General features: G+C 42.9%; 2 protein-coding genes across 2 annotated transcripts in view; one reads left to right on the forward strand and one right to left on the reverse strand.

The window, feature by feature from the left end:
- Positions 1–16,983, forward strand: part of adam22 (ADAM metallopeptidase domain 22) — a 35,818-nt gene extending 18,835 nt beyond the window's left edge. Inside the window, exons 5-28 of the mRNA XM_030101944.1 lie at positions 23–101; positions 651–723; positions 1,129–1,200; positions 2,586–2,752; positions 2,841–2,925; positions 3,085–3,175; positions 3,257–3,308; positions 6,887–6,986; positions 7,071–7,142; positions 7,395–7,487; positions 7,663–7,743; positions 7,834–7,884; positions 7,977–8,040; positions 8,148–8,253; positions 8,337–8,456; positions 8,582–8,750; positions 8,850–8,961; positions 9,703–9,793; positions 9,900–9,953; positions 11,071–11,178; positions 11,552–11,652; positions 12,481–12,547; positions 15,961–16,084; positions 16,797–16,983. Of these exons, the coding sequence (XP_029957804.1) occupies positions 23–101; positions 651–723; positions 1,129–1,200; positions 2,586–2,752; positions 2,841–2,925; positions 3,085–3,175; positions 3,257–3,308; positions 6,887–6,986; positions 7,071–7,142; positions 7,395–7,487; positions 7,663–7,743; positions 7,834–7,884; positions 7,977–8,040; positions 8,148–8,253; positions 8,337–8,456; positions 8,582–8,750; positions 8,850–8,961; positions 9,703–9,793; positions 9,900–9,953; positions 11,071–11,178; positions 11,552–11,652; positions 12,481–12,547; positions 15,961–16,084; positions 16,797–16,817 (2,153 nt within the window). The 3' untranslated portion in view covers positions 16,818–16,983. The remainder of the gene's footprint in view (positions 1–22; positions 102–650; positions 724–1,128; positions 1,201–2,585; positions 2,753–2,840; positions 2,926–3,084; positions 3,176–3,256; positions 3,309–6,886; positions 6,987–7,070; positions 7,143–7,394; positions 7,488–7,662; positions 7,744–7,833; positions 7,885–7,976; positions 8,041–8,147; positions 8,254–8,336; positions 8,457–8,581; positions 8,751–8,849; positions 8,962–9,702; positions 9,794–9,899; positions 9,954–11,070; positions 11,179–11,551; positions 11,653–12,480; positions 12,548–15,960; positions 16,085–16,796) is intronic.
- Positions 16,984–20,309: 3,326 nt separating this feature from the next.
- Positions 20,310–25,479, reverse strand: gtpbp10 (GTP-binding protein 10 (putative)). The gene is made up of 10 exons (XM_030101946.1): positions 25,365–25,479; positions 24,170–24,363; positions 23,923–24,014; positions 23,213–23,357; positions 22,342–22,415; positions 22,045–22,097; positions 21,832–21,939; positions 21,644–21,721; positions 21,441–21,564; positions 20,310–20,887 (listed from the first exon to the last, which is right to left on the reverse strand). Exons 1-10 carry the CDS (start codon positions 25,395–25,397, stop codon positions 20,646–20,648), a joined length of 1,143 nt encoding a protein of 380 aa, XP_029957806.1. The 5' UTR covers positions 25,398–25,479; the 3' UTR covers positions 20,310–20,645.
- Positions 25,480–26,473: the final 994 nt, after the last annotated feature.

Here is a 26,473-nt window from a genome sequence, read left to right on the forward strand (position 1 = left end):
CATTTCATGTTTTGATTGCTAGGTGATCTACCAGAGCCGCCTTTCCCAAGCCCGCCATTCCCAGGGTCACGAGACGTTCACAGGAGAAAGAGGAGACAGGTATAATGAGTCTGCTGTGTCCACATTAGATGGAAAATCTTAGCTGATGGTCCCACTGTGTGCTTATGTGAAACTGATAATTATGCTGTTGATGCAGTTTATCTGAGCCTCACTGAATGTTTCCCACCTATATGTTCATCTGTAGTTTTTATTGCATCGTTGTCTACTTCTCTTCCCACACAACAACTCTCCACCCGATGTGTTTCTTCTTCCTCTTCATCTTCTCTGCTTCTTCTTTTTCATAAAATATGTATCATATGAGTGGAGGCTGCTTCCGTCCGTGTCTCTCTCAGACTTGAGTCAGATGTCTGCAGCTGTTTGTCTTTCAGCCTTCAGAGCTGCTCCCATCCTGCAAAACAGACAAACCAGGTTTAGCTTTGCAAAGTTCATGCTTATTGATTTGTTAATTCTTTTAAGTCGCTGGTGATGCAGGAAGCATGAGGGGATCTTTTTGTTTACAGTGCTGCTCTGAAATGTTCATTCTTTGCAGCCTTGGTTGGGTTAAAATTGAAGAAAACATCTGTCTGTTGTTATTGTGATCAGACTGTCGTCTCATGGGTGTCACGGAGTGTTGAAGATGAGACCAAATACATCGAGCTGATGGTGATCAACGACCATTTCATGGTGAGCCTTTGCTTCATGATGGTATGATGCTGATTTATCACTGACAACCAGTGAAGATTGCCAGTCATTCAGGTCGTGGTCTGTCTGGTTGAATCACGGTTAGACCTGCTTTATATTCCTGCACTTGTTTCACCTCTCGTCTGAATGAGATGAGATGTCCAAATGACCTTGAATGAAAATCAAATTACTAAAAGGAAATAAATCTATGAATGTCTGTGAGATGTAAAGTAAAGCCCTCTGTTAATTGGCTGTTCTACTTCCACACCCTTGAGTGGCCATGAACTTTGGGTCATGACAGAAAGAATGAGCTTTTGGAGACATGATAATGAGTTTTCATCATCCACATTTCTTTTTTCTTTTTTCCTCACTCTTCTGTGTCTGCGTTTTCTTTCTCTCTCTCTACAGTATAAGAAGCATCGGATTTCCGTTGGGCACACAAATAACAATGCAAAGACAGTGGTCAATATAGCTGACATGGTAAGAATTGTATTGATCCTCTTCTTGGAAAGCTTGCCACATCCACTCCCAGGTACTCCAGCTGAGCATGCACTGCACTGATTTCTCATTTAACCAAACTTCCTCCTCATCTGAAGCCTCTCCCGGCCAGTACTCCGCTTTGAGCAGCCAATGACCAGCCAGTTATTACTCTTCAGATTCCACAGAAATGAACCGGTCGTATCCTCCTAATAGCCGTGAGGCAGATGTCTCCGTGTTTGACGATGTGTAGCCACATCTGTGCGCTGTGTTACCGAAATCGGACCTGCTCAGGGTCAAGTCTGTAAGCTGATAGTCTGGTGAGGCTGTGGAGAGGTCACACGTTTTGCCGTGTCCTTGAAAAAAGCTCATATGGAGCAGGTTGTATTTGGACATGTAGATTGTAGCACAAGTATGAATATTGTTTTGTTTGATTTTTTTTTTCTGTACTGAATTGACAAGTGTTCATGTGCGCAACCAAGCTCATCAAATCAAAAGTAAGATGGAGACCAGCAGAGGGATCATTGTCTGTGCAGAAGCCTGGTTCTGGTCCTGGAAGGCCTCAGTCCTGCATGGATTCAGCTTCTCACTGCTTCATCCATCATTTTTTATGATTGCAATGAGCAGCTTGTAATGAGGGTTTCTGCAGAACTTCAGGATAACACACTAATGAAGTTTGATGCGTATTCGAGCTGGAAGACATTGAGAACATGCAGGACTGTGGCCCTCAAGTCTGTCCACTATAAGACTGACCTGGGATGGCTTTTAAAATCATAAACTCCTCACACAAATGTACAGAGACAGACAGTAAGAGGATGTTGTGGCCAGATTAATTCTGAACCACACACATTTCCCTGACCGCTTCCCCTCTGCTTTGTCAGCTTTGTTTTTCTGGAGACGATCGACATCCAGTTTAAATGTGGATGCTTTTCTCTCTCCTGCAGCCTGAGGCCCCAACAGACTCCCATCTTATGAAAGCAAACATTTTTATTTGCCAGCATCATGGCTGGTTTGTCCTTCAGACTGTTACCTTGTTGACTGTCTGGGCCCCAGCGATGGGCTGCTGCGAGGCGGCAGAATAACAATAGGTAGAGGCGTCGAACCCCGTTCACTTTCAGGATCACTTGCAGACCAGTTTAATACCAAAATGTTGCAATGGTACATCCAGGAAAGGTTTTGTAAACCTATCAAGAAATATTTTAGAATGATCTTTTAAAAGTCCAATCTGCTATCCTCTGTTGGAATTTATTTGGCCGAATTTCCCACCCGAGTTCTGTGGTTTTCCAAGCAATACTTTTTTGCTCGCTAAGAGATGAGTCGCTTTCACTGCATACAGATACTTTGAACATAAATCTATCTGATCTTTAAATGATGACTTCACTCTTCAGATTTTCAAGGAACAGCTTAACACCCGAATTGTGCTGGTTGCCATGGAAACCTGGTCAGCAGACAACAAGTTTAACATCGACGACGATCCCATGGTGACCCTGAAAGAGTTCATGAAGTACAGGAAAGACTTCATCAAGGAGAAATGCGACTCCGTTCACCTCTTCTCGTAAGGCTGGATCAGATCTCGTGGATGTTTCTGTGTTTTTCTCTGACGCTCTTTTTTAATGAAAGCCATCATTTTTTCTTCCTTTCAGAGGGAATCGCTTTCACAGCAGCTTGGGTGGAGCGTCTTACATGGGGGGAGTTTGCTCTCTCACTAAGGGAGGAGGCGTCAACGAGGTGAGCTGCATGTTTTTTAGTCATATCCTTTCAATTCAATAATTTAATCATTCCTTCATAACTCACTTTATAGTCTCCAGAACATTTCTCAACACTCTCCCTCTCTTTCTGTCTCCCTCTTTTTTTCTCTCTCTTGTTTTACTTTATTTCTTTTTTTAGTATGGGAAAGCAAATGAGATGGCCATCACCCTCGCTCAGTCTCTTGGACAAAACATTGGCATCTTTTCTGACAAGAAGAAGATCATCAATGGTGCACAGTGAAACCTTGTTGAGCCTATTATTACTTAAAAACACTCACTGCCACACTCTAACGCCGCCTTGTTTTTCCCAGGTGAATGTAAATGTGACGATAAATGGGCAGGCTGCATCATGGAGGACATTGGGTAAGTTAGCTTCAAGGTTTATTTTTCCTCTCATTTCACCTCTCTGGAGTCACGTCATCCCTCACAGATGCTGTTTACTCAGTTTTCAAACGATCTCTGATCACACCACTGAGGATTAGGAGCTCTTCCTCCTCAGACTTCAACTTGTTTTTGTCAACACAGAGTTGAGTCAGATGAAGGTATGAATATAAATGCTACATCTCATCCGGCCCATTGAAATCGTGGCTCATTAGTCCTTTCTTTGAGTATATCAAAGCAACTGCAGGTCAAGTGACAATACTTTGGCCAAATATAACAAATTGGCTCTACAGGTAGATCTAGAAATCTATTTTATTCAAAGAATAAACCTTCATAGTTTCATTTTTTCCACACAAGTTTAAATATTTCAAGTCTTTTTTTTAACCTTATTCTAATATCAGCTGATAAGTTCTGATAATAAAACATTCAGTATTTGAATTTGATCTAATAAAACTGTAATATGTTTTGGATATTTTTTTGAATTACACTTCATAAAATGTGATGTTTTTCCTTTTGTTTTTTTTCATAATAAGCCATCATTTCTCCGTAAAATTTAGAAGATGGTTCAAACATTCAAATTTTAATTGGGAAATTACTGAAATTCTTCTAATTCCTCTTCTTTTTTCATTCTTTTTTAAGACATAGGTCCTATGTTTATTATAGTGTTATTGTAGTTTTAGGATCCACCACCAGGTGTCAGTCCAGATCAATGATTCCCACTGCATCCCCTCCTTTATATAACTTTATTTTTAGCTCCTGTCAGCAGTAAAAAAAAAAAAAAAAAAATTGTCATATCATAACCACTTAGATGAGGAGAGCAAGTTATTTACCAGTCTGTGTATATCTTGTGTTTCCAGTTTCGTGCAGAAATCACTACAGTGTTTGTATCGATGTGTGTTATATTTGTTCAAAGCTTGCTTGGCATCGTGCCACTGTGAGCACATGAATGTGTGTGTGTGTGTAAGAGTCTCTGTGTTGTGTGTATGAATACACCTCTTCTTAAATACCTCTTGCGTTCCTCCTCTATCCCGAATGGGACAGCAGGTGAGCAGAAGCTTGCTCGAGCGTTGCTTGTGCTGGTTTTGAAGCGACTGGCTGTCTCGGAGGAGGTTGTCAGTCATCACAACCTTTCCCATCTCATCCAACAGCACTACACCCACTCCGGCCCCAGCTTCTCCTTTTATTTAGATGATATGAACAAATACAGTTTGATGTCCTGTTTTTCAATACACCGGCTGTATTTTTCATAGTCACTTTGTTCCACTCCTCGTGTAGTGAATGACTGTGTGTTTTTCAGTTCTGGGCCGATGTCACCAGCTGATCAGCCGAGAAAAAGTTAATTATTTGGTTTTTATTGAAATTTTCTTCCATTCTGCAATTCAGAAGTCAGGATTTCATCTCTTATTTTTGTTCATGTCGAACCGATTGATACAGTCTGCAATGTCATTCTCATCTTAGGTCAATATTTGTCCGTCCATCTCTCTGTAGCAGAACAGTCCCGTTGTTCCACATGCAGATCCTCTTCTGGACTCACCATAACGTGACAGAGGACAGGCGACTCTGCTCTATGAGCCGATCGTCTGTAACTATACCGAGCCCCCATTTAGCTTTTCCCAAATCATCAATGGTATTTCAGACGTTTGTATTCAATGAGCGACTTCAGCCATGCCCAGTGACAGACGTTTGTTTCTAATCCCTCAGCACCTGCATGTCCGATCGACCCAACCTGATTAATGCTACTAACGGCTGTCACGTTTTTTCACAGGGTGTAGCTACTGTGTGTGTGTGTGTGCGGGAGTGTGCGTCTGACTGGACTTGTCCGTTCACATGTTTGTGTGTGAACGACTCGGTGTGTTTGCGGCAAACATCTGAAATCCTAACTACACCTTGGATGAACCTTAAAGACACAGTGGCTTAAACACAGATTCTGGTGACTGAATGTACATGAAGGTTGAGTTAGGATTTGAAGAGTGTTACTTTTCTTTTTATTTGTATATCCATTTGATTTTTATCCCATTGAAGTACTGGACGTTGACACAGACAAACCAGGACAAAATATGTATTTTCTGACAGAGCATGTTAAAGATTGTCTAAAACGTCTGATCTTCTCTCTTCAGCTCATCAGTTTTCATTTACAACAAGATGATCAGTTCATTCGGGTGCTACGAGCCAGCAGGGTGTGAAACAATGAGCGTAGGATTGAAGGTTACATCCTGAGAACATGTTAATAAATGAGAGTAGTAGGAAGTACTCTACAGCATTTTATTAATACTGGCAAGATACAAGAAGCTCTAGATGTATCCCAGCACATCCAGGTGAGCGAGTTGTTGTCAAGCTTTAAAACTTAACATAGTTTTAAATGAGCAGATATAAAACTGCAAAAATGGCAAATATTTCATTGCCTTCTGATACATATTTTGATTCCATGGTCTTATACTGTGAAACAAATCATCTTTATCATGGTTAATGGTATTTTTCAATGTGGAAGCAGTATTTTTTTCCATTCAATATGGACTCATTAGAGCATGTTTTCACCTTTGTTTTATTCCTTTTTACTGTTTAGAAGTGGTTGCGAACTACAAGATTTTGATAAGATTCAACAGCGGCACCAAAACGACATGCTGAAGAGACAACTTTAAGGCTCAGTTAATTCTGAAAATCTTTTTGAAATATTGTAGTGCACTTCACGTGTCATCAAGGTATCATCTCCGGCTCCTTATGTTCCCACCATCGTTGTAGGCGGCTTCATTTATTCACATTACAATGTGAAAAGGCCTCTCACAGCCCTCAACTGTCTCTGAATGAGTCTGTCTGTTATTGCATTGTCTGGGCTGCCAGTCAGAGTGAACCACAGCGTCAGAGCCACTGCAGATTGACACGCGCCTGAAGAATAATCAAGATTATTCTCCAAGTGCCGCTCAATGTTGGCTCGATATCTTAAAACTCATCAGAAAGAGAGATGAACATTTGATTGTAAATGCATTTTTTTTGTCCCACTTCTGCTCTGACCAGCTTTGTAAAAAAAAAAAAAAATCCCTGGCCACACTTCTGTCAGATAATGCAATAACTGTTTGAAAATAGAATCTTTTTTGCGTTTTTAAGTTTCATTTGCAGGACAGAGTAACAGGAAAAATGATGCATCTTTCAATCCATTTACATCTCACACATATGTTCATATGATCCTCAGAACATTAGCTGTGTTGTGTATCTGTCTCCATGTTATTGTAAGGATCTCCTCTGAACTGTGAGTAAACCTGTAACAAAACCTGAAATGTTCATGGTAAGAAACGAAACCTCAGTTCAACAAACTTGTCATTCTGTATTTGTACATGTGACTATGGTCAATATATATCATACAATTCACTGTAAGGGTACAAGAAATATACTTTATCTGAACTAAAAAAGGTCAAAACTGTTTGTTTATTGTTGTTGGAACTCCAGTTTTTCTGTTTTTTTCTTCTAGTGAAGTTTAGGAGGAAACTTTCTCTCATATATATGTCTGTAGAAACTGTTTGTGGTTTGAAACACTGTGTTTTGTTCAATGTGATGTTGTTAAACAGCTACTACCTGCCCAAGAAGTTCTCTGACTGCAATGTGGAGGAGTACCACAACTTTCTAAACAGTGGCGGAGGATCCTGTCTGTTTAACAAGCCTCTCAAGGTAATGCGACACACACTCACCCACACACACACACACACACCTGTTCACACAAATATATTGGATTCATTTTTTTTGTCTTCCTAGCTGCTGGACCCCCCTGAATGTGGCAATGGCTTTGTGGAGCCTGGAGAGGAGTGTGACTGTGGAAGTCCAGCGGTGAGTCGATAGACTGCATTAGTGCAACTTAGCGGCAGGGTGACGAGTTTATAATAAAAATGTGCCAATTATCTGGCAAACAAACAAGATTTTGTGCCAGATTTGATCTAACTGGACATAATTTGATGCCGTTAAGCGTCGCTGGAGAAATCAGGGCACCGGTTACCCAAAGTTAACGCAATCATGGAGATTATCGACAGTGGCTTTTTCTTAAATTACTCATTTGCTCTTTTCTGTGTGTTTATCTTTAAGGAGTGTGCCAAAGAAGGAGAGAACTGTTGTAAGAACTGTACCCTGACTCAAGGCTCGAACTGTAGTGATGGACTCTGCTGCAACAACTGCCAGGTACAGAACAGGCCAAGCTGCATTTCCTGTAATTCTGAACGCATAACGAATTGGGAGCATTTACACTCAAGCAAAACTCCTGTTATACCACTTATCAGAGAACATCTCTGATCACATTGTTGAATTGGTGTGTGTGTGTGTGTGTTTGTGTGTGTGTGTGTTGCTGCCGCTGCAGATGGAGTACATGGGAGTCGTGTGCAGAGACGCAGTGAATGATTGTGACATCCCAGAAAAGTGTTCAGGCAACTCCAGCCAGGTGACCGTCCATCACTCAGTCCTTTAAACCTGCATCAGTGCTCATCTTGACTTCACAGCACTTCTCTGATGCGTCTTTCCTTTCTTGCAGTGTCCACCAAACGTGCACAAAATGGATGGTTACACATGCGAAAAAGACCAAGTACGATGTTTTATGTATTGTTGAGATTTTGCAATATTTCAATATTTTTTTTGCAATACTTTGCTGAGAATAATCCTTGTTCCCTCTTGCAGGGTCGCTGCTTCAACGGCAGATGCAAAACCAAAGACAGACAGTGCAAGTACATTTGGGGAGAGAGTAAGTTCCTTGTCTTGCAGACAACAAGCATCTTCCAGGAATATATGTTTTTCAAACTTATAAATCTCATAAAGTTTTATAATTAAAAGTGTTTTTGTTTTCCTCAGAGGCGACAGCAGCTGACAAGTTCTGCTACGAGAAGCTCAACATCGAAGGGACCGAGAAGGGGAACTGTGGGAAGGACAAGGACACCTGGATCCAGTGTAACAAGCAGTGAGCCGGCCTTCTGTGTGATTCCTGAAGGGTTCTGTGGGCTGTTTTCTCTGCGGCTGGTCTGAAGTTTCTGTGTGTTTCAGGGATGTTCACTGTGGTTACCTGCTGTGCTCCAACATCTCGCCGGCCCCCAGACTGGGGGAGCTGCAGGGGGGGCTCACCTCCTTCTCAGTAGCTCGACACAGTGCTTCTCTGGACTGCAGGTGGGCATCAGAAGTATCAGAATAATGACTTATTCAGATGTTTCCGCATTAACCAAACCAAGATGTGAATGGCATTGATTGACAACAACGAGCAGCGCCAACAGTCTCGTGTTTCCTGTTTCCAGCGGCGCTCACGTGCTGATCGACGGAGACACTGACCTGGGCTACGTGGAGGACGGGACGGCCTGCGGCGCCGACAGCATCTGCATCAATCACAAATGCCTCAACATTCAGCAGTTCAACTTCAGCACCTGCCCCGGGACCACCGACATGGCCATCTGCTCCGGGAACGGGGTACGCTCCAACATCCAGCTCACACACTCGGTTCTGCCGTTCGGCTGAAAACCGCTCCCGAGTCGACGCTGATGTTGTTGTTTGTTTTTCGACCTGCAGGTCTGCAGCAACGAGCTGAAGTGTGTGTGCCACCTGGGATGGACGGGAGAGGACTGCAGCTCCACGTCTCCCTTCAGCTACCTGGTGGTCGGACCCACGGCCTCCGTTTCAGGTGGTTATTTCTGAATCCATTCGCTGCCTCCCTCCTCTGCTCCCCTTCACTCTGCCTTCCATTTTCCAGCCTTTTCTTTTGTCATCATGCAGGAAACACTTCTCTCTCTCTCTCTCCATCTCCTTCATTTCTCCTCATCTTTCACTACAAATACTTCAGATTTTTCGTTGTTGTTTTGTTTGTTTGTTGTACTCCAGCTTATTTCGGCACATGTGTTGTCCGCTCATTGAAACCAGCTGCATTTGTATTCTCTGAACCACGCACGTCATTCTTTCGTTTGTCATTTTTTTCACGCTCATTCTTTGTCGACAGGCTGATGTCTTTGACGGAGTGACTAGAGGTCAGATTTGAGTTTCTTTTTCATTGTGTTTGTCCCGTCCTTGATGTCATTTCGTGCTCCTCCTCCTCCTCTTTCACCAACTCCAGCCCGCCTCGTTCGGTTGACGATGACTCTCAGTAAATAATTAAGCAGCCAGTTGTGATTTCCAGTTTAAGTTTTGAGCCAACGCACATCAAAAGTTCTTCTTCAGAGAAACACTGAAGCGAGACAGTGGTGTGGCGGCTCTCCGTTTACTCCCCTCTGTCCTCCTCTTGAACTTTTCCTGCTGGGTGTGCTGTGGTTTGTGTTCAGCTGCAGTGTTTTTGTGGTTTGTGTATCCCCGACGTGTCTTCATTTCTCGGGAAGGAAGAGACCGCTCATCCCGCTGACACACACTTGGCTGCTGTCCCCCTTTGTCTCAGGCATCACCAGCACCAACATCATCATCGGGGCCATCGCAGGCTCCATCCTCTTCCTCGCCCTGGTGATGGCCGTGACCGCCTGGTGCTACAAGTGAGTGTGTCCGCAACCCGTTTGTGTGATGCCGAAATAAAGAGACTTTATTAAACAAAAAATCTGAAGCAATATATGGTGAAAAAGAGATGAATCTTTTTTACAGGAGCTACAAGCAGAGACGCTACGTCGAGTCCGAAGTTCATCGAAGATTCTGCCGGTTTGCTCGCTTCCAATCTGTTATTTGCTTGTTGCATTGATCAGCTGTTTCTCTAAAAGCCCTGTTAGAGTTGAGCATAAGCTGAATGCATTTTCAGGTTGTTAGTCTCTCTATATTATATTTTTTCTCAACACTGTGTTTTAACAGATAATTCTAATCAGAGGCAATCCATAAATATCATACAATAGTGGCACAGAGCAGTTTCTGTCGTGTTTCTAAAAACCCAGTGAAAAATATGAAGCTTTGCAGAAAGAAAATCATTTTATCTGCATCAACCTCAAGCAGAAGTCACAGGTTTATAAACTCAGGTAAAATACCTCAGAAAGTAAAATTTGGTGTTATTACAGTGTCTGTTATGGGAGCTGTATACATTATGATACAGGTATTTAAAAAAAGTAGAACATAATTCAAAAATGTTTTCAATTATTTCAATGCTCACAGCAACTTAATGAAAGAACTCCAAAACGTATCTTTTAAACTAAGTTGTGATCATTATGAAAAGCATCCGATCTTATATTGAAATGGTTTCAGGCACTTAAGAATTGATCTTTCTGATCTTTCTTATAATCTAAAATCATAATAAATATGTCAAAAAGGCTTGAGATATCTTAATTTAAGGGTGGTAAATTTATAATGTAAAGAAGTTCACTTTTTGAGGTAAATTGTCGATTAAATTTGACCTTTTCATATTTATGTTTTTGGATACATCTGTTTAGTTCATGTCTTTCCTGTGATTCCTTTAAGGTAAATTGCTGTATTTTTTTGCAATTAGGTTATGATAAAGAAATATAAAAGTTTTAAGCCCAGAACAAACAATATAGTTCACACTTTCATGTTTCATCTCCACTAAAATCAGATCAGTCTTTATTATAACACTCATGTTTTCAACACAGCAGTTTTCAGCGATAAAAGGTGCAGCTCTGCTTCAACAAAATCCACAAAGAGGACGGAAAAATGCAGATTTATTTGCTTCTTAGACCCTCAACAAATGTGAATGAGAGATGTTTAGTACAATCACTGAGTGGTGCTTGTGGTGCAGTATGCCTGCTGATGTTTATCCCCTTTGACAGTGGTTGTTGGTCACTTCGGCGGCGCCTAAAATCTTCCCTCTCTCCAGGCCGACGCCCCCGGGTGAATATGTCACCAAGCCGGGGGACGCAGATTCCTTTTACAGTGACATGCCGCCAGGTGTCAGCACCAATTCAGGCTGCAGCTCCAAGAAGAGGTCAGCCTGCCTGTCCCACCTGCAGATCCGCACCCTGTCCTTCACTCCCTCCATCCCATCCATTTCTCAGAACATCTCAGTGTTTGGCTTCAGGTGTGCCATCTCATCATCACTCATCTGTTTGCTTGCAGCTGCTCGTGCGTGTGTGTGAACGCCCGGAGGAATTTATGCCCCCGTTTGTGAGCATCTTGGCGATATTTGTCGTGAAATCTAGGAAGCGAATGCTTGAATGATAGTTTGCTCATGGCCTCTTCATCACTTACCTCCGCCTCTCAGCTCTTACATGTGCAGCAGCAGGATTTCAGCGTCTCACATGGGCTCAACTGTGTGTGTTCTGCACTTAATGTGTGTGTGTGTGTGTGTGTGTGTGTAGATCTAATGGCCTGTCCCATTCATGGAGCGAGAGAATTCCAGATGCCAAACACATAGCCGACATCTGTGAAAATGGGCGACCGAGGAGCAACTCCTGGCAAGGTAACACGCACACACACGTAACTGATGATTCTGTGTTCATTCTCCTCAAACAAAACTTATTCCAGAAAGATTCAGGGCAGTCTGTGTTTTCTACAAGCTTGAAAGTAGAGCAGCAGAGCCTCAAGTCCTGACCTGCTCTAATGTGGACCAGATCGGATCTGAGGGCTGATTTTCCCTTCAGTGCTTTAAAAGCTTTGACCATGAATGCACATTAGATTCTGGGGTTGAAAGCAGAAAGTAGAGGAAGTGGCTGCAACTGCTCACATGACTGTAATTTATAGCTATTACTTGCATTTTTCTAAGTATTTTTTAATATGTAATTTGACTCACGTTGAAATATAATTCCACCATGTAATCTACTTACTATAGATGTGTTTAATCCTCTTTGGTCCAGCTTAAAAAGACAGACTAATACTTTTTGTTTTAATAACTTTCAGTATTATTTATTAAAATTTTAACATCCTTCTTTTTCTTTTAGAGCATCATAGTCTGATCACTATAGACTTTGAATGTAAATATTATATGTAGATTTTTTAAAAAAAACAGTAGTTTTCTCCAAAATAAAACACACATACACACACACACACACACACACACACAGCACAAACCCGTCTACTAATCAATTTAAGGGAAAGAATAAAAAATGACAAGGTTAATTTTGCATCTTAGATTTGCACAGCGCTGACAGGCTCACTGATGTTGTTTATGGGAGGAAAAACACATTATTTATAATCCCGTCTCTCTCAATCTAAATAAAGATTTAGCGTTGAGCGTGCACTTGTATAGATTTGCTTCTGAAATGTGTGTTCATGTCATGCTCGCCTGCAGGAAACCTGAGCGGAAACCGTAAGAAACTGAAAGGGAAGAAGTTCCGCGCTCGCTCCAACTCCACAGAGTAAGTTGATGGAGGGAGGCTGTGTGAGTCATGAGGGGTGGGGGTGGGGGTGGGGGGGCGTTTGGGGGTCGGTGTTCAGCTTTTTTTCCCAGCACGACGTCTGAGGAGAAGTCATGATGAAAAGAAATAAGTGAAGGCAAAAACAAGTATTTCATCCCCCCAAAAAATAAGCTTTTTATGACTGAATTTATTGTAATCATGATAGATTCAAATGATAAAACTGTGAGTCTAAAGGCAGCAGACAAGGCAGGAAAAAACTTACTCTTACTACAGCTGTACAAATGCAATAATCCTGAAGGAACATGTGTAAATCTCTGAAGTGTAAAACACAGAGAAAACCCTGAAATGGAGCTTTAGCTGGAGGGAAATCACTCGACTTTCTTTTTTTAAATAGACAATCCTTCACCTTTAAGAGACATAGATAGTGAAAGTTACACTGCGCCTGCTGCACTGCTCTTCTACATCTCTTAAACTTTCCTAAAAGCCTGTTTTTTAAAAAAAAAAAACAAAAAAACAAATCTGTTGTCTGTGAATGAACACCGAGCAGACTGCACGGGCTGCCTCCCGGCCCGGCCCGCTGGTTTATTCGTTTGTTGCGTTGACGTAGTGTGTAGTGCACCTGTTCTGACTCCGAGCATGAAACTGACTGGCTGGCCGGAAGCTGCCTGCTTGGAATGATGTGACCGATACGCTGCTGCTGCGCCTGTAGCACACCACCACACAGTTGTTTGTGATCCTCATGGTGCTGTTGCCATCCGAACCCACACACAGGTCTGTCCGCCATCTTCTCACCATGTTCTCAATTGCGTCTTGTTCAGAATATCTCTGCTCTGCTCTGCTTTCCTAAAATATTTCCTCTTCCTCTCTCCTCCCCCCGACACTTGCTTATTTCTGGATATTTTCTGTCATTTTCGTTTCCTTCTTTCCTTTTCCCTTTCTCCCCTCCTCTCTTTGTGTTGTGTCCATTAACCCCCCCCCCCCCCTCCTCCACCCCCCCTCCCACAGGTATTTAACCCCTCGCTTCAAAACAGAGTTTTATGATGTAACTAAATGGGTAGAAGATGTGAATAAAAACACTCAAGGACCTTTCCTTAGGTATAACCTCAGCCCATGTCCCGCTCCCCACACGCTTCTCCACAGCTCCCTCACTTTTGGTTTGATTTTGTGGTTTGCGGAGAAAGGTTTTAGTGTCAATCTGGTGATTTTTATTTAGAGTAAAATGTCAGAGAAAGGGTTTATCAACAGCTGGCATGTTGCAACGTGGAGACCACATACAGGGTTGCCTTCTGGAATAAAAAAAAAAAAGAGATAACAACTTTTCTTTTTCCTTTTTCTTTTTTTAAATTGAAGTTGCATTTTAATTTGCATTTTTTTTTCCTGCTTATTTGTATTGATGCATTCTACTGTTGCTCTAACTGCCTGTGCTAATGTCCTTATGGCGTCCTTTCAATCCTAATTTCTCCTTTTCCCCCTCCTTTGCTCCGCCCCCCCCCAGCCTCTTTTTGTGCCTGCATGTTGAGTGTTGTCCTGTCAGTAAGTGTCCGTGTGTGGGCCCTGTCTCGCGTGCCTCGGCGGCGGCGGTGTGATGCCACGGCCGAGCCCGCCGTTACGGACGCGGCCGCTCTGGCATCACCGCCGTGCCGCTGTCGTGACCGACTGTAGGTCGACTCTCCAGATGTGTCCAAGGTCTATAGATAATCACAGATGCGGCGTTCACGGCCACGCCGTCTCTGTTGTGCAGAACTTCCACCAACACTCAGTGAGGGCTGGGATCTATAGACCTTCACTGTGTTCAGGAGCTGGACTTCACCCTCCCCGAGTTAAAACACGAACTCCAGAACAGAAACGGTCCAAAAGGATGGAGAGACGTGGAGGCTGGTTACAGAAGTCATCAGTGTCACATGACTCAGTTATTCGATTGATTTTTGAAAAAGTCTGAGGTCCAATAAACAATAATAACTAAGAAAGTATATGAACGTCTCAGAATTTTAGCAGACAGGCAGTTTCCATGAAACAATTGTTTACAATGCAGTGAGCATTTCCCCTTTATTGTGTCCCACTATCTGGATACAGTACCCAGTAAATATCTTGCTTTTTACTCTTCTTCATTTGTCCACAGTGTCTTCAGATTCAAGTATTTGTAGATTCTCATTCACACGTGGCTGATCCTATTTTAGATGTTAGGAACGTCAGCCGGGAGTGAGATGATCCAGTAAACATCGTCCTCTGGTCCCTGGACAAAGTGTTGGTTAAAAATATTTTTTAAGTAAACTTTTCTCTGTTTGAATTGCCACTTGATTCCTGCTAGAAATGTTCCTGGGAACTAATTTCCTTTACAAAACCTACGAAAATAGTAAATGTTCAGTCATTCTCTTGTGCATCTCCACTTCCTCTGTTACTATGGTAACATCAGCACCGCATATTTTTAAAACCTGGTTTTATGTCGTTTGTACCATTGTAACATTTTAGTAAGTTTAAGAAGGGAAGGTAAATCTTTTAGAAAGCTTTTCTCAAATGAAAAGTTTTTTCCAAACATTATATAACATTTAGACATTAATTCATTACTCAGAGTTTCCTGGTTTCCTGGCTCTGCAGGGCTCGGTGACTGATAAGCAATGTCACTTATCAAGTTCCTATGAAATATTGGATTTGAACTGACCATTTTTGCTCCCGATGTTTTTCGGTCTCGCTCAGATTTCAAAAATCAAACATCAATCCTATAAATACCATTAAGAACCGGATATACTTCTGGAACCAGTCGCCCTGCCGCTCCGCTCTCCCCATCACTCCGACCGGCCCGGGGCGTTCGGCTCAGCGCAGCAGCGTGAAGACGTGGGAACACGCAGGGTTTCTGCGGCTGTTTGGCTGAACAGGACGCCTCCCCGTGTGACGGTCTCACCCAGCTCCGGTCTGATCTGCCGTCTCAGTCACCTGATCACGCTCACTGCTCCCAGAATTCACCATTTAAAGACACAAACGCATCAACACAACAAGCTCAGCTGACAGGAGGAAGCCCCTCCGTTAGCTGACGGCGTTGTTCTGCGCATTGCTGGCTGGTGTTGTGTCGGTACTTGGTGAAACAAAGGGAACTGTGACTGTAGCCACGCCGTAGTTGGGACTTGTGTGTGAACCGCACAGAGCTTGTTCTTAAAAGCCAAGCAATCTGCCTCGAGAGCGAGCAGCAGCCTGAGCTTTTAAGAGCATCCTCTCTCTTCAGGAAGCTAAAAACTGATTAACTGGAGCAGCTGAAGCAGGATGTTGCCCAAAGTCACAGATCTATCATTAGCCCGACTTCCTGGATGTAACCTCATTCATCCATCTGTGTCTTTGGCCAACTTAATGCTGCGTCGACGAGGAAGCAAAAGCCCAGCGGTTTAGTTGTTAATACCTCCTCCTCCTTTGTTTCTCCTCAGGACGCTATCGCCTGCCAAGTCTCCCACTTCCTCCACTGGATCTATTGCGTCCAGCAGGAGGTACCCGTACCCCATGCCCCCTCTCCCCGATGACCAGAGGAAAGCCAACCGGCAGAGCGCCAGGGCAAGTACCAGCCACAACCACATCATTCAAACATAAATAAACAACATTCTAGGGGGAGTTTTCCGCTCATTGGACCGTCGTCACTGGCCTGCACAAACTGGAGCAGGTCAGACCGAGACGCCCAAATGTACCCAGTGGGCAGAAATCAAGTCTAGCTTAATCAGACTGATGGCAATATTAATTTCCAAAGCATACTTCATAGTTTGACTTTTCATGAATGCATTTGGAGCCGTGCTTCAGGTTGATGAACAGAAAACGTCACTGTGCTCTGTTCGAACCAAACACCCTCTGAAGGAGATCACTGTGCTCTGTTAAAGAGATCAGCCGGCGGTGATCTGGATCAGAAGCACGGTAGACTGGAAATTTGAACGCAGGCAGATGGGCTGTCTGTTTTTCCCCTCAGCCTCCAGAGACAAGAGGAGTGGGTTGGTGTGCAACACCATAATAAGCTGTAATTTTCTCCAGCATCCTTTCAAATCGAAATGGCCTTGGCCGATCCCGCGGTTGTCAAAAATGTGATTTGCACTTGTGAAAAATAACCAAAATAAGACACTTTCTGGAACCTGGAGCCAGAGAACTGCCACATATTCTTATTTTGTAGGGTCCTCCTTTAGTATCTTGGTGTATATACAACAGCATTGGTAAACCGCATCTTGAAAAACATATGAAGTGATTAACCAGATGTAATAATGTCTGTTTCTTCTCTTTGCAGCTGTGGGAGACGTCAATATAATAATAATCTGCAAAGGACCTTAAAGAGCTACACTTGTCTCTCCTTTTCTGTGAATGACAAACACAAACATGAAGCAAAATTGACTCTAAGCGACTGAAGCAAGAGAGAAAGAGAGCCCCCCTCACCGGACAGGAAACAGGCTCAGGTGTGTACAGGCGTCTCTGGAGCTGTCTTGCCACGCGGCGTCTTTGAGCGGATCTCTGAAAGATGGTGCGGCGCGGCGGCGGAGGAGCAGCTCCACATCCACTGCAGACCAGCCGGAGCTCGGACTGAGCTGTTCCCGTCTGCCCCAGCCTCCCCAGAGAGCCTGGAAACCCCCCCACCCCCACCCCCACCCCCACCCTCGAACCTCTGACCCATCAGCTCCACCGCCCCCGGCCCCCCCTGAGCAGCGGAGCCAGGATCAATCCACCAATCCATCACACTTTCTCTTTTTCTTTTTCTTTCTCCAAGAGGGTGGGGGCTTTCGTTTCATCGCACGTAAAACTCTGACACTGTATGCATGACACCCCCGTCGATCCCCGTCCTCCGTCCACCGAGAAGACGAGAAGAGCCGCGGCCCGATCCGGCGGGGAGAGCATGCGAGGGGGCGGCCATTTTTTAAAGCCTCTGTTGAAACCTGTCACATATCACCACATGCAGCCCGTAACCCCCCCCCACACACACACACCCCGCCTCCCTGCGGTGTGTGTGAATGTGTCTGTAAATATGTACAGCAAAATACACAGAGTATGTCTGCTTTTTATTTAAAAAAAAATGAGAAGAATGAGAGGAAGTCCTCTCCTCTTTTTTTCTGCTGGATCTGTAAATTATCCCGGAGACCCGGCGGTCTTTGCTCTGTCCGGGCTCCTCTTCTATTTTTTTTTTTGTCTTCGTTTCTCCCTCTGTGACTGTGACCTTTATAGATTTTCTCCATCCACTGCAGAATGTAAGCGATCTCTTTTCTTTTCTTTTCTTTTTTTTTTTCTCTCATTCTCATCCATCTGTGTGAGACTCGCGGCACATATGAGCGTGACTGAGATGAATCTCGATGAGTATTGATTTAGCCAAATTTGAATAGTTTTCAGTGCCATTCCTGAGTGAGATCAGCGGAATGAGATGTGTTTGGTGTAGGTATAGACAAATGTTTCCAAGGAGAAGGATCTTGTTTTCGTTCCCTCTGGACGTGTGAGACCAGTCGGCCGAACGTGGCCGAGATGAAAACGGAGCCAGAATCTTGCAAAAGTTGTGATTGAATTGTGCATTTTGGATTGTAGCTGTGATGACTGAGATATTTAGCCTTGTAAATGATTAACTATGCTGTACAGTGCTTGCTGTCTGAGCTTGTGGAGACCAACAGCATGACAGTCCTATATCAGAATTAAGTTATTTCTCCGGGAGGCTATTTGTGGGACGGTAACAGGAAACGAGCATGTCGCTGAAAGACTCCCCCCCCCCCCGACTCATCGCTTCTTCCTGATGTCCTCTCAGGCTTGCGTGCCACGGCGTTCATGGCAGGAGGCCACAGGGTTCAGTGATCATTGAAAATTGCCTATTTTTTTGACCGATGTCGTGCCGGTTAAAGCCGCCAGCAGTAAGTTCTCTGTACAGTAAGGCCCCGTCACACGACCCCGTGTAGAAACTGTCGTTTGTCATGAAACCGTCGTTTAGCTTTGGTTCCAGTGTTTGGCACTTTTACATTTGTAACTCATGTATGCATTAGGACTGTATAGGTAATATGAACTTCACGATATTGGACTAATATTGCTACTAGTATCTTTTTTAAGTACCTTTGTAATGTTCACCTTTTTTTTCCCTTCAGCATTGTGTACAGCAACGATCGAAATAGTAATTAAGTGCATTATTGTAATGATGTGTGTCGATGAGTTTGAATGGAGACATGTTGACTTTACTTTGTGACCCGTTTCTCCCGCCGCACCTCCTGATCCGAGCGTCAGGTCGGGACGCACGTTGCGAATGAGGCCTGCCTTTTGCCTTCGCTCTGGTCCTCCTGAAAGTGTCGGTCGGCGTCCAGCGGCCCTCTTCCACTCCCGAGTGACGCTTCTAAACACTGTGCTACGGCGAGGCCCTCGCCCCGGCGTCCTGGACGTTGCACTGCACAACACTCTGAGGGGCCCTGCAGGGAAGGACGGGAGCCGGCAGGCTGCAGTCATTTCTGTGATCATACATCTGCCCCCCCACCCCCACCCCCCCGATCCCCACCCCCCCGGCAGACGAGCCCACCAGTTCCGTCCAAGCCAGAGACTTGAATGTATTTGTGTACTGGAGCAGGAGGACCACCCAGTCTCGGCCCTGCGCTCCCATCCTGCCGTCGGCACTCTGCTCCGGGAACCCTGACAAAAAAAAAAAACAAAAAAAAAAACCCTCTTGTACTGATTCAAATACTGCAGTTCTGTAGTTTTTTTTTAATTGTTTATTTTTGCCTGTGTGCTGTACAGACTGACGATGCAAAAATCAACGCCCATATTTTTTCTCTTAATCATTCAGTATTGTAATATATTTAATATAAAATAAAACTTTCATCAACACACGTGTTCGCTGAACTTACTGAAAATGAAAATATCCAAGAAGCACCGAAGAATTCTCAGGTAAGTGAGTCGTTTCTTAATGAAAGAATATTTCATGAAGAATTTTTCAAAATTATTTTCTACTTTAAGCAAATACCAGGTTACAAGATGTTAAATGAATTCTTGTTCAGTAGACAATTAATGAATATACTTTCTGAAAGTCTTTTTAATTTCCTTTTCAATATTGGCACATTTGTAGAGTTCAACTTTTGATTATCTCATCTCGCTGTGATACAAGAAGGTTGTGAGTCACATCCACCTCACTTAACATCAATCATGGAACATCAAATGGATGTTACTGCTCTGCAAAACAAGATATAGTTTGATAAAATAGTTTCCAATTCCAACCGAAAATGTATAATACTGGGACAATCTTTCACATTATCACTATTTTACTTCAAAGCGATAAGTGATTAGAATATATTGTCATGTTAGTGGGCAAACAGGTGCCTCATAAATTAGATTATTATTAGAAAGCACATTTTATGTAACCTCTTTACAATTCTAATTATAGCCTTTAAAGAACATTGAATCTTATATCTAATATATTGATACTTTTTTTCCTAATAAGCTAAACATTTAGATATTAAAAAAGGCTTGAAATATTTCAGCTTATGTGTTGTAAATAAAAAATATGGTCCAGTTTCACTTTGAAAGTTTTTCAAATCGTAAAGAAAAAAATTAAGCTATATTGTGTTTAATGTCATGACGTGTTGAAATCCTCGATATTAGGAACTTTTGATATCATACAACCAACTGTTGGAACTGCTGTTACCTTTTTGCTGCGGCAGCATTGAACATCTCTTCATTCGTCTCATCATCGCCAAATAAACCAGGGAACAAGAACATTGTGACGGATTTTTTTGGGGAATTTTCAGTTAAAATGGGAAACAAGAAAATAAAGCATGAATCTGAGTTTTGATTTTTGAATCGTTTTATTGTACAAAACATAAATAATGAAGAAACTAAGACAGAGCCTTTGTGAAGGCATCAGGATCAAATCAGCAGAAAAGACTCAGAAGTTATAAAAAGTCTTCATCTGAGAGCCTGATAAATACCCTCTTCTCTTCTGGATCTCTTCATGTTCAGAGCAGCGTCACGCTGCTTTTACAGTCCTGATCATCTGAACTAATAAGACAGCCGGGCTCACTGGAGCTCCGCTTGCTGCTCTCCTCCTCTTCTCATCTGAACTCGTCCAAACTCCAGAGCGTCACTCAGAAGATGATATTTATCCAGAAACCTTCACGGTTCGCTGCAGGTCTCACTGAGGTGCGGGATTTGGTCCAGGTGGAGTCGAACGCTCCAGCGAGTGACTCCTGAGCGCCTGCAGCTTTTCTTCATGGTTCCCTTTAGCTTCCGCCAGCGCTTCCTGCTCCAGAGACTCTCGGATGCGGCTCTTTAAATCGCTGATGCCGAAGCCGGTCAGGGCGGAGACAGGAACCACGTGTCTGAAGCTCAAGAAGCTCTTTGGTATCATGTCATCAGGCAGCAGCTCGGAAAATTCTGCAAAGGAGAAGGAAGAGAAACGACACTGAAGTTGACAAGAAGCATCACGGAATTGCTTTACGTGCATTTGTCTTGTTTACGTCACTCTGCCTTCATCCGAATATCTTCAAAACTCTCCTCTTTGATACCAGTTTCTCTAATAATAATATTTAAATAATATATAACATTTCTCAGTTTGGCACCAACATCTTTAAAACGCTGCAAACTGCCTTAATTTTGTTCTCATCTCCTTTGTTACTGCATTTTCATGAAGACAGAACACAAATACATTCGAAGTTTTAATCTCTGTGAGCAAATTTCATAAAAACTGACTCGGCCCAGTATGCAAACGGAGGCAGTAATATTTAAATTACTGCAAATATTAGAATCTATTTCAAAGTTTACTGTCAGTGGAGTTAGCGTGAGGAGATTCATCCTCATTCAGCCAAGAGATGTTTTGCAACTCTTTTGCATCACAACTAAACCAGTAAATTACACATCTAATAAATGAAAATGTGAAAAAAATAAATTAATTAAGAACAACAGAAGAACAGAGAACAGTGGGATGCACCCTCTGGGTTGTGCAGCTGCTCCTTCAGCTCTGCCAGTCTGTCCTCGGCGTCGGGCAGGTCCATCTTGTTCACCACCAGTAAGGCGGGCTTCGTCAGCAGCTCCTCTCTGTAGAGCTCCAGCTCCTTCAGGCAAAACACACTCATTATTCCAAGAGCGGAAAACTGAGAGCAAATGCTGACCGGGCCACGGCTTCACGCTGACCTTGGTGAGAAGCTGCACGGCTTCGAAGGCCGACCTGAACGGGGTTTTACTCGCCAGCTGGAAACCGCTGACGTCCACCTGCAGGGACACAAACCGCCGGCAAACACTGGTTCATTTACAACACTCACACACGTGTGTGTGTGTGTGTGTGTGTGAGTGTGTATGTGTGTGTGTGTGTCACTACGCACCACAAACAACAGCTGCTTGGTCCTTTCCACATGTTTCAGGAACTTGTGGCCCATGCCTTTGTTCATATGAGCTCCCTCAATCAGCCCGGGGAGATCGGCCACGGAGATCTGTCCAAATAAAGTCAAATAAAGAGGAGAAACCGCTAAAATCAGATAAACCACAGTTAAAATGGGGAAAGAAGAGGAGGAGGAACCTCTGATGAGTATTCCTACCTGTTTGTAGTCTTCATACATCAATTTCCCGATCTCCGGCCTCAAAGTTGTGACTGAAATTCGCAACAAACATTTCAGAAACTGCAGAAAGGAAACCTAGCATGGGAAGCAGAAACTCAAAATCTAAAAATACAACAGCTTCCAAAACTTCTACCTCTCTGAGTTTTTACTTTAATGTTAATATCTTTCATTAAGTGTGACACTGGAAACAAGATGTTTTTCCCAGAATCAATTCAGCTGAAACAGAAACTCAACTGAAAACATGTTTCAACCATGACTGTAGTGTCGAGTTCTTACAAGCATAGCTGGCGATCTGCGGCGTGGCGTTGGAGAGGGTCGTCAGGAGCGAGGACTTCCCTGCGTTTGGAAACCTGATGATGATTCACCGAAGGGCAAAAAAATAAATAAAATTGAGTGTGGTTGTAAATATGAGCCTGAAATCAGGATGTACGGGTGATCCATCCATCCATCCTTCGTGTGTTTCTTTGAAAAAATGAAATTAATTTATTAAATACGGAAAATTGGAAAAGGGAACGGGTTAGGAATATAACTGATCTTACGTTTTTAAGGAAAGTTTGAAGTCAACATCTGTTCTCTGCACGCTTGACGCTGCCTGATCCAGATCAAGATCCTCCATAAGTCGCATTATTCAAGATCAAAGTTGCATAAAATCTGTCCTGAAATATTATTCGTATTCCACAGTTATGCACTTCACGCCAAATTAAAGGGTTTCTAGAAAACGAATTATTTCTCCGATCCTGGGATCATCTGTGGACTAAAGAGCACACAGCGCCATCTACTGTTCAGTGGCCTGCTTTGTAGGAAAAACAAATTTTAAGCACCACTTAAACTGGGGAAAAAGGAGGACGAATCAAATTTGAACATCTGAGTAACAAGGATGTGGAAATGGATAATTTTGTATCTAAAACAAGATGTGGGACGATATTAAGTAACACCTGATGGGTAGAGTAAAGTGGGACATGGAGGAAGTTATGTATTATTTATTTACTATCTCATTATTCCGTGGGTTATTATTATTTTTTTGGTAGTTGACTTATCCCTTGAAATGAAGCAATACATGTAGAGCAGAATGTTTTATCATTTTCATATCGCATTATTCACAATAAACTGTCTGAAACAGGAGGATCATGTGAGTTTCTGTTCTCACCCCACAAGGCCGAGGTCGGCAATGAGCTTGAGGTCCAGCCTGACGTGTTTAGTCTGACCTTTACTGGGCTGAAAGGCGGAGTGGAAAGAGCCACCAGATCCTCCTGTTGCCACTTTAATGCGATCGCCCACAGCGTTCAGCTCGCCTTGCAGAGAGAACAGAAGAAACATTTTCACCACAACATCAAGGACGTTTTTCCTCTCTCCTCCTATTATTAATGTGGAAGGACAGTGTTCTTTTGTTACAGGAAATAAGCCTGAAAAAGGGAGGTCATCTTATAATCAGCTCCATTTTTAAGCAGACTTCTGCCACACAACAGCAACAAGCGCTCATAAACAAGAACATCATGTCAGATGTGCAAAATAAATAAGGGAAGACGCTGTTCTCATGGGGTGAGAAGATGCCGGACGCTGTTATTAATAGGGTGTTCTGTAGCTTATTAATGCTGCATTTGAAAGTGACGACAGCCGGAGATGGAGTTCACAAAAGCAGCACTGTGCATGCATCCACACTGGTTGTTTAATATCTTCATTTCAGAGAATTAAATTTATAACATTTTGTCAGCAAAACTGTTTCACCAAACATGAGCCTTGCTAAAGGCAGGTGCCACTGTCTTATGATCAGGGTTATTGTATAATTAACAATAAAGGCCGCCTGTGCAGTTCATTTCAAACACTGAAAAGAGTTTTGCTGCAGAATTTTTCAAATACCAATAAGTTTGCCGTCATCAGTGGTGACAGTGATTCCCACAGGAGCCAAAATCTCCTTGTCCTCTCCTTTCATTCCTTTCAGAGCTCGAATGCTGTTGACAAAAAAAACAAGAAACATAAATAAGAGTTCTGATTACCCTCTGACAAAGGTAATATGAAACAATAAAATAATCTTTCATAAATTTAGGCAATGTCAATGAAAGTGCTGCAAAAGCGTTAGTGAAATGGTAAATTTGTAGAAAACAACCTGCTGTTTGCTCCGACTCCAGCCACAAAGCGTTTCTCTGGGTATTTGTTTTTGATCCTCTTCAAGGTTATGTCCTTTGTCGCCACAACCCAAACATCTCCGCCGTCCCCGCCCTGTCCGCCGAGGCGGGGAAAGCCCATGCCGCCGCTGCCTCCACGGACATACAGCCGCAGGTTATCCACCAAGTTTCCATACTGCCAAGAGATCACAAGACGCGTTAAGGTAGGGTGATATTTGGAAAAGAAAGTCTCTTCTTTTGAGGGGCACTTGGTAAGATAGAAAGATCCAAATGCGTATAGTACAATATTGATACCAGGCTTATGTTGTTGGCTTATATTGATACAAGACTCATGTTACACTCAAAAACTGTCATTCATTTGGTGTGAGGATGAGGCAAAAGACAGTCTCACGCTTCAAAGCTAAATTATTGAACAAAACAATAATAAAGTATACATTGTGGAAAAGTAAAATACGAGTTTCTTTACAGCTAGGGCTAATTCTGCCCTTATTTGTTGATGTAGGTCTTAGTTTCATTAGTGCACTGCATTATTTTATACACACCTTTTTCTCTTGGCAAGTTCAAAGTATTTACTGTGATGATTACACATTTCTATCAGACTGATTTCTATTTAGAAAAAGACAATTCGTAGACAAGATCCCAGTTCTTTGCTTGACTTTTAATCAATAGAAACTTAATTTTCTTTCAATGTAATCTATTACTTTATGAGCTCTTCACAGCAATTACGTTTCCTTTTTGCACCCATCAAGGTGTTTTTAATTCAACTTACATTCAACCATCATTGATAGTATAGGTTTAATGACACTTTCATTTTGTCTTCTACAATCTCTTTTATTGCCCTGATCTGTTCTGTTCTATCACTTTGACAATAATCTGTTAAACACCTTGGAAAGAAAGATATACAAGCATGATTGATTGATTCTAGTGTTACGTCAACATACATCGTTTCCGAACTTTGCACAAACGCCACTGTTAAAAAAAAACGCATGAAGATGCGCTGCACGCTAAATAACAGCAAAATTCATACTGTTGAACAGTCAGAAACCGGACAGCGCCTCGCAGCAGGCATTACAATGTCAAACAGCGGTGATGTTTGCTCTCGCGGCTAAAATTCCTGCTGTCAAATGTTGTAAAATACGCGTCTTGTATTAACTGCTCGTCCGCTGCGCTGCTAACCTTCCGGAGGCAGATCCTGCTGAAGTGGACCATCTTCAGCGGCGTTTTTCGCCACTTTCTGAGTTGCAGCCACAGCTAGCTGCTAGCTAGCATACATGTGCAGATGTGTTTTGGTACAAGAGCGGAAGTTGTTGATCCTGTTCGCTCATTGGGCGAGGCGGTGGAGGGGCGGGACTTCACCGGACTGAGCTTCCGGTTTTAGTAGTAAAAGAAGTATCGTCACTGGTGAATTCAGGGATGTGGATCTTATATCATTGTGATGGTGCACTTTTACCACTACGCATTAGAATAAGCATGACTATTATTTTAATATTGTCAGAATTATAGTTTTTGTTCATTTTTATTTCTTTTTTTTTACTATGAAGAACAATCAAGGACAAGGAGTGATGTCTTAAGATGGAGAAGCAGGCCTTTGATTTGGAAGTTTGCACATTCAGATCCCATTGTGGGTCCCTGAGCTGACCCCTTCACCCTCAGCTGCTCCTAGGCGCTGCACTGCACTTCAACTTAAAACTCTATTGGGTTTGGTCACACTGATAACCAATTGCAACTGGGGAAATGTCATGAAACTCTCATGTGGGTCTCAAAATATGTGTCAGTGGGCTGCATGTGGTCCACAAGCCACCCATTGTCCACAACTTCTCTGACAATCATAAGCGAAACTTGTTCAAATTAACAGTAGATCTGATTTATTTTTACGAGCATGCCTGACAAAGAGTCAGATGACTGATTTTCTCTGAGAAAGCAGGCCTGTGGGCACATATTGGATCATGGACCATCCAATGTGCAACTCACGGTGCATTTAGGGATGCTCTTAAAATAAAAGTGCCCATTTCAAGCCCACGCAAGGTGCATGGGAGTGAGAATGCTGAGAGATGGTGAAAAAAATGATGAAAGATGCTGTGAGCCGGGAGAAAGTGAAAGATGCTGTGAGATGCTGAGAAATGCAGAGAGATGCTGTTTGATGCTGAGAGATGGTGAAAGATGCTGTGATACGAGAGATGGAGTTAAAGATGCTGCGAGATGCTGAGAGATGAGTGATGCAGAGAGATGCAGAGACATGCTCCGGTCTTCCGGCTCTCTCCTCCCTCCGGCTCCGCGGCGCGTGC

Source organism: Salarias fasciatus, chromosome 11, assembly GCF_902148845.1.
Source record: "Salarias fasciatus chromosome 11, fSalaFa1.1, whole genome shotgun sequence".
Taxonomy (NCBI): Eukaryota; Metazoa; Chordata; class Actinopteri; order Blenniiformes; family Blenniidae; genus Salarias; species Salarias fasciatus.

What these genes read in the sequence shown, in the direction of transcription:
- gtpbp10 (XM_030101946.1), bottom strand. Translation starts at nt 25,397, where the DNA reads ATGGTCCACTTCAGCAGGATCTGCCTCCGGAAG. An exon ending in GCAGATCGCCAGCTATGCTT is followed by an intron (nt 22,098 to 22,341) that starts GTAAGAACTCGA and finishes TGCGAATTTCAG; the next exon opens with TCACAACTTTGAGGCCGGAG. An exon ending in TGTATGAAGACTACAAACAG is followed by an intron (nt 21,940 to 22,044) that starts GTAGGAATACTC and finishes TTATTTGGACAG; the next exon opens with ATCTCCGTGGCCGATCTCCC.